The 15,102-nt window shown below is 42.2% G+C and overlaps 2 protein-coding genes across 2 annotated transcripts in view; one reads left to right on the forward strand and one right to left on the reverse strand.

The window, feature by feature from the left end:
* Nucleotides 1-585, reverse strand: part of TTC19 (tetratricopeptide repeat domain 19) — a 29,623-nt gene extending 29,038 nt beyond the window's left edge. Inside the window, exon 1 of the mRNA XM_072730475.1 lies at nucleotides 65-585. Coding sequence (XP_072586576.1) covers nucleotides 65-248 — 184 coding nt within the window. The 5' untranslated portion in view covers nucleotides 249-585. The remainder of the gene's footprint in view (nucleotides 1-64) is intronic.
* Nucleotides 461-15,101, forward strand: ZSWIM7 (zinc finger SWIM-type containing 7). The gene is made up of 5 exons (XM_026005580.2): nucleotides 461-593; nucleotides 3,208-3,229; nucleotides 6,992-7,094; nucleotides 12,383-12,487; nucleotides 13,779-15,101. The coding sequence occupies exons 1-5, from the start codon at nucleotides 503-505 to the stop codon at nucleotides 13,890-13,892; spliced, it is 435 nt and encodes a 144-aa protein (XP_025861365.1). The 5' UTR covers nucleotides 461-502; the 3' UTR covers nucleotides 13,893-15,101.
* Nucleotide 15,102: the final 1 nt, after the last annotated feature.

Here is a 15,102-nt window from a genome sequence, read left to right on the forward strand (position 1 = left end):
TCACCGGGCCCGGCCTGCGCCCCGGCCCCCGCCCGGCCGGCCCCGCCCGGCCCGCGCCCCTCACCTGCCAGCAGCGGCAGCAGGCCCGGGCCTCCGCCGCGCGGCGCGACTCGGGGTGCCGGCACCCCTACCTCAGGCGTCCGGCCTCCCGCGGGCCCCGGGAGCAGGTGCGCGGAGCAGGCCCGGCACCGCCGCCCCGCGGCCCGCAGGAGGCCTCGGCCCAGACTCGGGCTCAGGAGCCGGTACATGCTCGCGCGGCGTCCTCAGCGCACTGCAGGCCCAGCCGGATCCCAGGACGTCCCGCCCCCAGAGCCCAGCGCGCACCGGATTGGTCGGGCCGCGAAGGGGGGAGGAGGCGTCGCCGTAGCCGCCCGCATGCGCGTGACGCGCGCCGACGTCACTGCGCCTCGCTCCGCTCTCGGCCGATGGCGGGAATCTTCCTGGGGTCGGTTCGAGCGTCGCGCCTCCTGGGCTCTCGAGGAAGCTATCGGCCTGTCACGCCATGGCGGGCGCCCCGACGGGAGTCACGCTGCCCGCTGTCGTCGAGGAACTCCTGACCGAGATGGCCGCGGCGGTGCAGGAGGAGGCACGAAGTACGGGCCCCGAGGGCGTGCGTGGGCGCTGTGGGCAGCGGACCTGGCCTGCCGCGGCTGGGCGGGGAGGCGAGGGGCGGAGCTCTCTGGGCCGGGGGGGGGGGGGGGGCGTTGCCCCGGGGCTCCGCCGCCTGGTGCCTCCGAGCTTTTAACCAAAGCCTATGGTTCTACTCCTGAACCCCAGTTCGAAAAGAAAAGCAAAGCCAGATTTGTTTAGGGAGCAGCGTCGTGGTTCTCTGCAGGCCAGCGGGGCAGCAGGGACCGGAGTGCTGGGCGCTGCCCTCGAACCTGTGGGCAGGGGCCTCGGGCCAGGAGGGCGGCAGGGATCGGAGCTTGCGGGGACGAGCCTGCGGGGAGGTGAAATTCTTAATTAAGTTTGCTTGTGGTCTTTCCTCACACCCACCCCCAGATCTTAACTTTAATATCAGTGCGTACACGGTGTGCACCCAGATGAATATTTCGCAACCACAAAAACCAAATGCGTACGCAATGACTGGAGTAAATAGGGATCTTGTGAAAGTACCTGTTATTTCTCTGACCAGCAGAGGATGCTCTGTGACTGTGGTTACCAGAATCACCCATGTGATCTCAAGATGTGTTCACAGCGTGCTAGTGTTAAGATGATAATTCTATTTTTTTTAAGATCTTATTTATTTATAGAGACACAGCGAGAGAGAGAGAGAGAGGCAGAGACACAGGCAGAGGGAGAAGCAGGCTCCACGCAGGGAGCCCGACACGGGACTCGATCCCAGGACTCCAGGATCACGCCCTGGGCTGAAGGCGGCGCTAAACCGCTGAGCCACCGGGCTGCCCTAAAATGATCATTCTAATCAAAATTCATTGATCAGTTAGAACTGCTCAGCCAGTGTCAAAAGGGCAGGTCAAAGGGCAGTTAATAGCAAGTCAGGCCTCAAAACTGTCACTGCTTTTTCACTTGGATGGCTTTTGTTTTAAAAGGACTGCACTTTGAAAGGGTTTTATCATACGTTAACTGTTTTTTAAAGGATTGAGAAAAGTAATCTATACTGACACAAGCATAGTATTATATACGTTTGAAAGATTAGGCCAGCCAAGTATTCAAATATGTTCGGATCCCCAGAAGGATGTGGGGGGAAAAAACAATCTCTTAACTCAAATATCGACGACTGAGTAGCTCGGTCAATTAAGCACCTGCCTTTGGCTGGGATCATGATCCTGGGATGGAGTCCCACATCGGGGTCCCTGTTCCCTGCTTCCAGGGGAAACTGCTTCTCCGTCTTTAAAAAAAAAAGTTAGCTCAAGCAGTGGTTGCCAAAAGTGGGCTCTGTCTGAATGGGTTAATCCATACACCATGACACTCTTGGAGGAACCCCAGTGGGTGCCCCAAATGCTCATGGCTCAGACAGAGGGACCACTGCCATTGATTCATGTTTCATTCCAGCAGAACCGTTTAGTGCTGTTTTAAAATATGTGTTCTACATAGTAATACACTCTTCCTTCCTGATCCCTATCCTTTAATGATCATTTTTTTATGTCAAGATTCTGAATTAACACTTGTATGATGATGTGATACCTAATCACAGCTGGTCTTGTAGGAAACTATGGTTTCTTTTTCTTTCCTGCATAACTTTCTGCTCTCCCTGGAATTACAACTGTTGTCCCTATATTTGGGGTTTTTTGTGTTTTGTTTTTTGTTTTTTTAGTTCTCTATGTATTTATCCGTAATTCAACCTCGAACTCATTACCCACGTTCTAAATCTCTGCTCCATAGGTTCAGATGAGTGAAATGTTGTATCAGTTTCATTCTCCTGTAGAAATCTCTCTTCGAGCCTAGACTTGCTCTAATATGGACTGTCTCCTGGCTATTTCCTGACATCTTCCTTCACCATTATTATCCTAGGAATTCCTTTTGTCCATGTTGAGCAGTATGTTTAGTGTATCTACAGTTTTCTTTTTCTGACTTACTGTCTTACAGCACATTCTTTAGTAGCTTCCTGAAGAAGAGTACATGAGGTGTACTTTCTTGAGACTTTACGTGTCTAAAAAGTTTTTTCTAACCTCATACTTAAATGATAGCTTGACTAGGTATTGAATTATATGTTGGAAATATTTCTTCAGACATCTGAAAGCATTATTCCACTACCCTCTAGCTTCTTTTTTTTTTTTCTCCTCTAGCTTCTTAAACTTACTTTAAAAAGAGTATTATTTTAACCTCCCTGCTTCATCCCCACCTCCAAAGCAATCTGGTGCCCCCAATTTCTGAGGGTTTTAGGGGGAAGATGGTAGTGGATTTTGGAGTATAAATCAGGTTATTGCTTGGCCCTCTCCATCGCTAGCTTAGGATTGAGTTTCCTCTGGTAAATTGTAAATTATTTGTAAATATAATTGTAAATTATTTTCCAGTGTATCTTAGTTTTTGTTTCTCCCTGTCCTTTCATCCTGGGGAGTTTATGCTTTTTAAAAAAAATCCTTTAACTATTGTTTTGTGGGGTATTCAGAAGGAGTAAAATTAGATGCATAGATTGAATTCACCATATTAACATAAAAATCTTTTTTGATTATAGTCTTTAAAAGATTTTGTGTCTATGGCCACTGGTTTAATATGATTAACTTTCTTTCCATTCCTGTTTTACAGTTCCTGATGAACATTTATCATCGTAAGTATATATCATGTTGTAATTGGGTTTTTTTAAACCATTAATGTGTTTTAATTTTTTTTTTAAGATTTTATTTATTTAGAGAGCTGGGGGGGGAGGCTGAGAATCCCAAGCACACTCAACACTGAGCACAGAACCTGACACAGGGCTGGATCCCACCACCCTGAGATCATGACCTGATCCAAAATCAAAAGTCAGATGCTTAACCGACTGAGCCACACAGGTGCTCCAGGCATTAATGTGTTTTAAAAGTCAGATCTTTTTAACATCAATTCCTGATTTTTTTAAATAACTCTTATTAAACTAAAAACAATGTTTTCTTGACATGGTTATTAAAAATCTGTCCAAAGCCAGTGCTATATTTGACAGTACAAAGTATTCTTGTGTTGTCCTATTTGCCACTTCTGTTTAACATTGTTCTAGAGGGGTGGCTGGGTGGCTCAGTCAGTTGAGCATCTGAGTGTTGATTTCAGCTTGGATAATGATCCTGGAGTCCTGGGATTGAGCCCCATATTGGGCTTCTCACTTGATGGGGAGTCTCCTCTCCCTCTGCTCCTCCCACTATATACATGCACCCACGAGCAAGTGCTGTCTCTCATAAATATTAAAAAAAAAAAAAAAGTTCAGGATGCCTGGGTGGCTTAGTGGTTGAGCATCTGCCTTTAGCTCATCCCGGGATCAAGTCCCACATCGGGTTCCTTGCAGGGAGACTGCTTCTCCCTCTGCCTATTGTCTTTGTCTCTCTGTGTCTCTCATGAATAAATAAATAAATAAAATATTTAAACAAAAAAGTTTAAAAAATTAAAATAAATTTTTAAAATATTGTTCTAGTAGTTGTAGTTGTTACAGACACATGAAAAAGAAATTAGAAGCATGCCTGTCTGCAAGGAAAGACAGTTATTATTTGTAGATGATACAAATTTTTAAAAACCAAGAGAATAAGATTTTTTTATTACAGAGATTAAAAATTGTTTTCCTTCATACACAAAGTTCAAATATAGCTACATTTTCAGTAGCAACAAAAAAGTGAAAGCTACCTAGGAATAAGTGACATTTAATTGTATATGCATATGTACACTTCTATTTAAAAGTCTATAAAGATACACACCAACCTATACCAGTGATTATTTTAGGAGAAAGAGAGATGGAAGTTAGGTTTAGAAAAGGTTTTAACTTTTTCTCTGCTAAATTTCTTTGTTTGTTTTTATTTTTTAAAGATTTTATTTATTTATTCATGAGAGACACACAGAGAGAGAGGCAGAGACATAGGCAGAGGGAGAAGCAGGCTCCATGCAGGAAGCCCGATGTGAGTCTCGATCCCAGGACTATGGGATCACATCCTGAACCAAAGGCAGACGCTCAACCACTGAGTCACCCAGGCATCCCTCTGCTAAATTTTTTATAGAGATTATGTATTATTTAAAAAAATACTACTTTTAAAACAAAACAGGCAAATAATGTAAATTAACAAAAACTTTGGGGAAGAGGGTAAATCTTACTAGTGATCACAAATATACAAATTAAAATAATGACAACTCTGTAAAACTGGCTACCACAGAAAAGATGTTCGTAAGAATGTCTGAGATGTTGGCAAGAACATGGAGAAAAGGATAATTGATACTCCACTAGTAGGAGTATAAGTTGGAAAGTAATTTAGCATTAGGTAATAGGAGCTTTAAAACATATATATTCTTTTGGTCACAAAGTCCACTTAAAAGAGTGTATCCCAAGGAAATAATCATGCATGTTCATAAAGATTTTACAGTGAGCATATTCATCCAGTATTGTAGTAGCAGAAACAAAAACAAAACCATCTGGAAACAATCTCACATTAGATTTAATAAACCTTAATTATCTAAAAATAGAGTTGGGAGAAAAGCAAGGTAATTCATCTTTACAGTAGAATTCTTTTAACCCTTAAGAGTGAATAAAAAAAATATTCAGGTGTTCACAATAAGTTATAAAGTTACAAAGGCAGGTTTAAAAATTCTTATTAGATTCATTTTTAAAGTAACCTATGGAAAAAAAAATAAAGTAACCTACGATTAATTTTTTAAAGATTTTATTTATTCATGAGAGACACACAGAGACATAGGCAGAGGGAGAAGCAGGCTCCCTACGGGGAGCCTGATGCAGGACTTGCTCCCAGGACCCCAGGATCACGCCCTGAGCCAAGGCAGATGCTCAACCACTGAGCAACCCAGATGCCCAACCTGTGATTAATTGACAAAGTTATGACCAAATTTTATTTTTCTTTGTCCAGAGATAATGTTATATTTAATAAAAAAAAAAAATTGAAACTTCCCATTCTAATAGCTTTTTTTTTGTTTAAGATTTATTTATGTATTTATTCATGAGAGACAGAGAGAGAGAGAAGCAGGCTCCATGCAGGAGGCCAATGCAGGACTCGATCCCGGGTCTCCAGGATTAGGCCATGGGCTGAAGGCGGTGCTAAACCGCTGAGCCACCTGGGCTGCCCTCTAGTAGGTTTTTGTATCAAGAGACTAGTTTGTTGGAAAATGAAGAAGTTGAACATTTTAATTTTGAAGATAGTAGCTCTGTCTTCATGTTTTGTCAGATCACATGAGTTCTTTAAAACATTTAACTTTTCTGTTTCAGTTCAACTCACCCATTTTATTCTCCAGTTTATAAAAATGACTCTTCCTTGTTAAAAAAAAAAAAAAGTGTTCTTGAAAAATAAAACATGAAAAGCATCAACAATCATACCACCCAGTGCTAATAACTGTTAAGAGTTTGGTTTATTGCCTTCTTTTTTAAATTAAATGTTTTATTTTGAGATCATTATGGATTTTCTTAAGAAAAAAATTTTAACATGATAGAGTTTCTAAATATCCAATTTTGTGCCCATCCTTTCTCACCTATTGTTAAAATTTTCCCACATACCAGTTTTTTTCTGATCTATCATTTAAAAGTGGGTAGCCTTATTACTAATACAAAAAGTACAAATTAATACCCATCAGGTGGTCAACATGAGAAACTCTGATAATATTGGTAGTGGTTAGCATGTGGGGAAAATAGAGCTATACAGTGCTGGTGGGACTGCTGTTTCCACTGTGGAAAGCTATTGGCAACGCCTGTTAAAGTTGAAAAATGTATATATCCTAAGGCTCAGCAATTCTACTAATATAACCAGGAAGAATTCTCATATGTGTGCATTAAAGGACATGTATGGGGATAATTGAGTATTATTTATAATGTAAAATAGAAACAATCAGAATGCCCAGCAGGGTACTTACAAACAGAGTGGAATGTTATTCAAAAATTAAATTAAAAAATATATCAGCATGCATCATTTTCAAAAGCACATTGAACAGAAAAAAACCCAAGTTGACAAAAAAGCCTACAATTTATCTTTTATGTTCTAAAACTCATGAAACAGTACCATGCATGTGTATATACACATAGGTGTGTGTATGTATGTGTGCTATGTATATGTATTCAGTATGCCTCATATAATAAAAAAGCATTAATAGGAAGAAAACCAACAAATGCATGTCGTTGCCTCGGGGATGAAAGGAAGTTGGGAAGAACAAGAAGTATTATGAAATGTAAAGATGGCTTTATCTGTAAATATGTTAACATTCTAGGGGATTGATTACGTGGGTTCTTGCTATATTCTTTTTTTTCCAAATTAAAATCAATTTTTAAAAAAATGCCAATGGTGATCCTTTGGGTTAAGTTCCTGAGGTGACCTGTGAGAGTAGATAAGATAGTCTTATCTGAAGCCTTTCTGTTTCCCAGACTGAAGTTCATCTTCGGCCCATCAGCCATCCAGGCCTTGGACCTTGTGGACCGACAGTCCATCACCTTAATCTCATCGCCCAGTGGGAGGCGTGTTTACCAGGTAGAAATCTAGAGGTGGGGATTATCTCAACCAGAAACCCCTTAGCACAAAATGTTTTCATGGATCCCAGTAGTTCCTACTGAAAAGCAATGACCCAACTTAGTAAAATTAGCGTATTAGTAATTAAAATAAGATAAGTAAGACTGGGGCACCTGAATGGCATGGTTGGTTAACTCTTGGTTTTGGGTCAGGTCTTGAGACCTCAGTCTTGAGATCCAGCCCCATGTTACTTTGCACTGAGCACAGAGTCTGCTTGAGATTCTCTCTCCCTCTGCCCCGCCCACTGCTTGTATTCTCTCTCTCCCCCCCCTTGAATCTTAAAAAAAAAAAAAAAAAGATAAATAAGACCTATTAACCCTACCTAGTAGCAATGTATAGAACCAGCAATGATGTGGAGAGGCTGTTTTCTCAAGTCTCATGGAGACAGTTGACTTTTGCTTCCCTGTGTTTGATAACAGACATCTTTACCCAAAAAAAAAAAAAAAAAACTGTATTGACAGTTTTACCTTGTTCATTGTCTCTTGTCTACAAAAGCCAGAATGCATTTTGAGGTCCTCCTGCATGCTCAGATCATCTATCAGTGATCTTTCTAAACTGTTGTCAGGAAGTATTTATTAAGGGTCAAACTATGCTGAATGCAGATAGTCCACTTGGACCTCAGTTTTGCCCTCTAGAATTTAAGATAATAGATCTGTAAAGTAATAGTCTTTTATCAGACTCTGAAAGATTTCCATGCGTTGTTGCTAATTCCCACAAAAAGCCCAACAAGGTGTTTATCTTGCAGGAAATGGAGATGCAGAAAAGTAAATTAATAGTCATATCTGGCAGCTGGGATTTGTAACTACCTCCATTTGTATATAAACACTGGGCCATACTCCCATCTTATTCCCACTCCCCCACCCCCTAATTTACCTATATGAGACAAGGATAAGTGCTGTGGGATTGAGGGAAGGGAATCTTATGTGTTCTCCCAAAATTTTGTGTCTGGGGGCACCTGGCTAGCTCAATTGGTAGAGTGCATGACTCTTCATCTCGGGGTTGTAGGCTTGAGACCCATGTTGGGTGTAGAGATTACTTAAAAATAGCATCTTACAAAATAAAATTTCCTAAAAAAAATTTTTGTGTGTGTGCATCTGGCTTGAAAGGAATAAAGAAGCCATCAGCTCTAGTATATAATGTAGGTCTTGCTGAAGATCAGGAAGGGGGAAGCTTTTCAGTGTTTGGATTCTGGTTTATTTATGACGAACTCAGAGCTAAGACCATGTCAAATTTTTTTAAAGATTTTATGTATTTATTAGAGAGTGTGCAAGTGGGGAGGGGCAGAACAAGAAACAATCTGAAGCAGACTGCACTGATGGGGCGCCCAGTGCGCGGCTCAGTCTCAAGACCACAACAAGATCAGGACTTGAGCCAAAACCAAGAATCTGATGCCTAACCCACTGAGCCACTTATGTGCCTCTCAAGTCAGTTAATTCTTAGCGAGTGAATGAAGCAGGCAAAGCCAACTTGGGCAAATCGGTCCCTTTGCTTAGTGAATTAACTTGCCATTCCTCAGTGTAGCATGACTTAACCAGTCTGGCAAATCTTCATGCATTTCTTCATTAAAGAAAATGCGGTAATTAATGTTGAGTGCTAGAGTCAAAACTTTTGGATTGTATATTTACTTAAAAAAAGACTACCTAGGGGATCCCTGGGTGGCTCGGTGGTTTAGCGCCTGCCTTTGGCCCAGGGCCTGATCCTGGAGTCCCGGGATCGAGTCCCACGTCGGGCTCCCGGCATGGAGCCTGCTTCTCCCTCCTCCTGTGTCTCTGCCTCTCTCTCTCTCTCTCTCTACGTCTATCATGAATAAATAAATCTTAAAAAAAAAAAAGACTACCTATTAGAATTTTGTCAGGATGAATTTAGAGATTAGTAATCAGAGCTATTGGGGTGCCTGGGTGGCTCAGTCAGTTAAGTTGCTGCCTTTGGCTCAGGTCATGATATTGGGAGTCCTTAGATCGAGCCCATTGGGCTCCCTGTTGAGCGTGGATCCTGCTTCTCCCTTCCTGCTTCTCCCTCTCACTCTCCCCCTGCTTGTGTAAGCGTGCACACGCGCATTCTCTCTCTCATGAATATTTTTTTTAATGTAATAATCAGAGCTATTAAGTGATACTACACCTGATGAGGTGTTTCCATTTTACTTCTCATAGTTTTTATCTTGGTTTTTTTATGTAGTTAAAATACCCAGAACAAGAAGGGCCTTGAGTTTTTCCCACATCTCTTGGTTTCTGATTTTTTTGTCTCCATTCCACTATTAGCATAACACTTGACTTGCACAGACTTCTAACTGCTCTCTAGTTCTAAGATCTAGTCATTAGTTAAAATCTTAAAGATTTTGTTTGACATATTTTAATTGTTGACTTTTTATTTCTCCCAAGATTGCCACGACTTGTTTAACTCTCATCATTCCCATCCTGTATTATATTACATTGCTTTATTTGTCATAAAAGTGCAAACTTCCTAGTACTATAGCTTTCAGTTTGGACTTTGAATTAAATGAGGCTATAGAAATCTTATATACACCCTAATGGTCTCATTGTATACTAATATAGTCTGAATCTGGCTTAAGTCACAGGTTCTCTGAGATGATAAAAGTTGAGTCAGACACTGTCTTGATACTCCATTAGTCATCTTTCCACAGGTCAGCCTTCTAATCTTACTGCCTTCCAGGCACAATGGTAATTATTCCAAAGTCACCACTATGTTGTTGTCACCTGAGTTGCTTTTCTGTAAACTTTTTTGGTTTACCTAGGAAGAGGGATGCATCAGTCAGGAGGAGGCTACGTTAGGCTGTGGCAACAATGACCCCCAAATGCCAAAGGCTTACAGAAACAAAGTTGTATGTCTCATTCATGCTTCATTCATACCCATTCAGAGTGGACTGCTGCTCTACTCCAAAACATCTCCACTTAGGGAATCCCAGTTGGTGTAGCAGCCCTTCTCCAGAATATCGTGGATCTCATAGCAGAGAGAAAAGAGGATGTGGTCTGTGCCAATTTGTAATGTTTCTGCTTGGCTACTCACATTTTCCTGGCTAAAGCAGGTCACATAGCCAGCCGGTATTTAATAGAGCAGGAATGTATAATCTTCTTTCAGAGAGAGGCCCAAACACAGGGAACAATAAATAATACAGTTGAGCATTCTAATGGCTCCTAAGAGGCTGGCAGCAGCCATAAAATAAAACTGTAGTTGAGAGTGGATGACCATCTAGGTGGGTCATGCTCCTTAGAACCCAACCAGAACTACAGCAGACTTCCTCCAAGTGAGGCTCATGCAAGTCTATATGGGTCTCCATTTCCTATTTCCCAGATTTTTCTGTTTAAAAAGTTCTCTCCTTGGGGTGCCTGGGAGGCTCAGTTGGTTAACTGTCTGCCTTCAGCTCAGGTCATCATCCCAGGATTGAGCCCTGTATCAGACTCCCTGCTCAGCAGGGAGCCTGCTTCTCCCTTTCCTTCTGTGCCCTCCCTTCCCACTCATGCTTGCGCGCTGTCTCGCAAATAAAATTTTTTTAAAAAGTTGTCTCCTTCTGAGGATAAACATTGCAGACTGTGAGTGGGCAGAGTGGGGGCAGTTCCTGTAAGAGGAGGTCATTTTTCCATTGAAGGCTGAAGCCACTGAATTAGATGATCCCTGCAGTCAATTTCCAGTTCTAATCTTTTCTAACTCAGATTTTTGCCTGATTACTCGGTTCATTACTCATCTGATGCTAGATAAGGAAGAAACAAATCCAAAATTTACTATCTCCTGACAGTATTTTACTGCCTCAGGCCATTGAACATAGTACTTTTTAGTCATAGCCAGCCCCTGAAAGGATCAGGCGAGGGAGTCTCTACAGACTCTTCCCCCTCCCTAAGTAACCTGGCATTTATTCAAAGTCCAGAATATTCTCATGGGCTGGGGATCTGCAAAAAAGAAGGAACCAGGAACCATTAGAGTCCGTGTAGAATTCCACAGGCTTATGCCTGCTTAAATTTAAATCTAGAAAGAAGAGATAAAGGAAAGAAAGAATCTAAAGTTTTATTCATTCATTGGTAATGGTTTGGAGACCCAAGAACTGTTCATGTCACTGCTGGATATTGGATTTTTCCCCCAGAATTAAGTGGGAAACCGTCTGCTTTCAGACCGTTGTCAGTTTGACAAACTAGCACAACACTAGAACGGTGCTATTCTTTTGTTAAGGCCTTATTGCTTTATTCTTTGTTGGGGAGAAAGGGAAGAATCTTGGGAGTGCTGTTTTGTTTTTTTGTTTTTTTTTTTAAATCCTGGCCTTTTCATTTAGATTGCCATCTCAAAAAAAAAAAAAAAAGATTGCCATCTCAAAGCCTAAACCTAATTTGAAAGCCCTGTGGCAAATTCCTAAGTGGCGGGTCATGGTAAAATAACCCTCAGGATGTTTCTACTTCCTTGAACACTGCTTTCACACTTCCAGTTTGGAAATTAACTCCAGGATCGAAGCCCGGGGCACTTCTGGTTTTGGCTGCCTGGTGGAAGAGGGACTTAAACACGTGATTTCTCCTCGAGTTTGTCCATTCACACAAGAGACGCATCATAATCTCCCTATATACATCTGTCTCCCTTCTGTCCCTTGACTACCAACAAGGCGATTTGTTCTTGGACAGGGCCCTCTTACCAACCTCTCAAGTATCCATATCCTTCCATCCTGCTAGGTGAATAGGCAGATCCAGGCTTGCCTCATTCGGAGACCTCCACCCTGAGCAGCTGAGTCATACCTTTTGCAAGATTCTTTGCTTTATTTATTCTCCTGCTCTCAAATGTTTCTCAAGAGTCCTTTCCTTCCTTCCTTCCTTCCGAAGACCCTTCTTTCTGCCTTATTGCTTACTCTTTACCTGTTTTCACGTTTTTAAGGTGTGTCATGGAAGCTTTAGTAATGCACACACATGTTGTTAAATACCACTGGTTAAGAAACACCATGATAAAGTGTATGGGAGGGGAACCTTTCCCCTCCACCTCCTTCCAGGCAGCCCACTGAGTGGGCTCTCTAAATCGCTAGGCAGAGGAACAAAATGGTTTGTGTGGATGGTTTAACTAGTCTGAAAACTCCAGTTTCACTGTATGAGAGTCTGCACACAGAGAAGTGGAACTTCCACTTTTGTGTAAAACATTACTGCAGCTCTTCCCGGTGTAATTTGCAGAATGACTGAGTCCACAGATTGATAAATTCAAGGGAAGCCAAGCAGTTTTCCAGCACCCCTGTCAAAGTCTGATCCCATCTGTCCTTTTCTTTATAGGTACTTGGAAGTTCTGGTAAAACATACACATGTCTGGCTTCTTGTCATTACTGTTCATGTCCTGCCTTTGCCTTCTCAGTGCTGCGGAAGAGTGACAGCCTACTGGTAAGGATGGCGAAGGCTCTTCCCACTCCAATGGAATTAGGAGAGAAATTCTTGGCCCTTACGGTGTGGTTTAAAGAGCTCTACAAAATCGAAATTTTTACTGTATGTTGAAACAAATACTATATTGTCCTTGATTTCACTTAGTCACCTCTTTTGAGTTTACCCTCCCAAAATGCAGTATCATCTTTTAGATCTATATCCATTGCCTGATTTTTTATTTAAAAGGTCACAGATGAAGCTTTGGGGAAGGCAACAAGGTAATCTCAGAATTTGGCTCTGGGGAATTAGCCTAATAAAAATAGGAGCTAAACATTGTTGGCAACTTTGCACATCCCCAACTCCAGCTACGAGGTGTTTCTTCCCACTGCCCATAAGACAGCCATGCTGGATTTTCACAAGGGGGCAGGAGAGCACATTGATACTTTGCCTGATTTCACAAGCACCCAGAGCATCAAGCAGGAACAAGACATACATACAACTCCTTATTTCAAAAGAGAAAGCACTACCCACCTGAGAGCAGGTAGCTATTTTGTAAGGCTTGCCAAGGAAAATTATAGTACCCACTCCATTCTTCCCCTTTCTCTTATGCTGTTAACTTGGTAAACATCTTGGGAACGGGGTAGTTGGTTGGGTATCTCATTGTTAAAAAAGGCCACATTCACAATTGATGTGTGATAAGTTTGTTTCACCTATAAACAACAAGATGAAACTTAGGGCCCCTTAAATATCTAAAGCTGTGTGGATTCTGTGACAGAAAGTCCAGTACATCCCCAAAGATGTGTACTGGCTGATATTCTGGAGGGTTCTATGACCCCACTAGCACCCTCTCCCTGTAGGACAACATAGTGACCTTAGACTCAGCACATGGGTAAAATGAGGATGAGACCTGTCCTCATGGGGTACCTGACAGATTTAAATGAGATAATCTGTGAGAAGCACTGAGCAACACAGAAGGTCAAAAAATGTTAGCCATCACTGTGAAGAGCTTTCTGAAGGCTGGAAGCAAGCAGTAGAACTGAAGGCTCAAATGAGGGGCCTGTCTTGGTTCTCACTCTGGGTTACATACCCTGTGCCAGCTGGATCTAAACTGTTTCTCAAAACAATAGGCAAAGTAAAACTTCCTATATTCCCTTTGATTTCTAGAAAGAATACATTATGTCATCTTTATCTGCAGCTTTGAGGCAGTAAATCCATGACCTATGTCCCCACTCCTTTCCTACTGAATATAGTGAGAGGTCTTGGTTAGCTTTGGTCCTGCCAATTCCTAACAGGCTTGTGTTTCGTGTTCCAGTGCAAGCATCTCCTGGCAGTTTATGTCAGTCAGGTAATGAGGACCTGTCGACAGCTGAAGGTCTCTGACAAGCAACTGACTGACATATTATTCACAAAGAAGAAACAAATGTAGAAGGTATAGACAGCATTGTTATCTTTCAATATAGAAGTCCTACCCAGAATCACCTTTAACCCACCAAGGTTCACGTGGAAAAGAGATGAAATAGATCTTCTGGAGACGTCTTGTCACTGTTTCTTTGCCCTCCTAGACAAGAGACCATGAGTTTAAAGCCAGGACATGGGTATGGTTTGAAGCTCTACCATTCTCCCAAAAAATATGAGCCCCCATGTGTAAATTTCCTGGATGGAATCAAGCATTTTAGGCTCAATCAAAACCCAGTATAATGTCCTGTCTGCAGCTGGTCAGATTCTTAAACTACTGAAGTACTAGTAATTTTTAAGAGGTTGAAATGGTAGACAAAACTGGTCAGATGAAGTTTAGATGAGTGTTACTTCCTTTCTTGGGATCCAGGAAGCTACTCTGCAGCAGTAAAAGATCAGAGCAGAGATGGGGCTGACCAGCAAGTATAAAAAAGACTGAGGGATTCTGGTTGCAGAGAGCTTTGGCTTATCTGTGGTGTTGGTGCCAGAAAAGCTTACATAGGTTGTATTGTTAGAAAGGTAGTGTCTAAAAAAATAAAAATAAAAATAAAAGGTAGTGTCTAAAACAAGGAAAGGGGTGGTTTTGCTCTGCATGCATCATGGAGCTTTATAACAAGCCAAATGAAGGAAGCGACTAAGCATCATGCCCTCAAGAAGGCAAAGAGACTACTTTCCAGGGATTTCCAGTCTGAAGAAGAAAAATCCCAAGAGGAATATTTTCAAATATGGGACTCGGTTGGACCCAGGAAGAGTGAAGGAGCCATGACGGTGACAATGAGACCGCATTCAGCCCAGGAGAACTTCTCAGTAAATAAAGTTATTTACAGCTGGAATAGGAGCCAGGAAGTCCAGGAATGCTCTGGCCCCCAAGGGGGCTCATAAATCTGCAGCGTCCTTGTCCTTGCAGGGATACTGCAGAAGGAAATGCAGCAGCAAACAGACAAGACAGACTTTATAGCCCAGGAAACGTCCATCCTTGTGCCCCCAGAAACCTAGGGTTGCTGGTACATGAACACCATATGGAAAGGGCGCAGGTGAGGCAGTGTTCCCTGGTGGGCCAAGCCTTGTGCAGCAGCCATAATATCAAGACTTGACTTCTTGGGGAAACTTGAGCTGGGTATAAACTTCTCTTTTGAAGTGGCATTCAGAATAAAGAAGAGAAGGTAGATTCAGCTCCTAAG

The sequence above is a fragment of the Vulpes vulpes genome, chromosome 12 (assembly GCF_048418805.1).
Source record: "Vulpes vulpes isolate BD-2025 chromosome 12, VulVul3, whole genome shotgun sequence".
NCBI classification, from domain to species: domain Eukaryota; kingdom Metazoa; phylum Chordata; class Mammalia; order Carnivora; family Canidae; genus Vulpes; species Vulpes vulpes.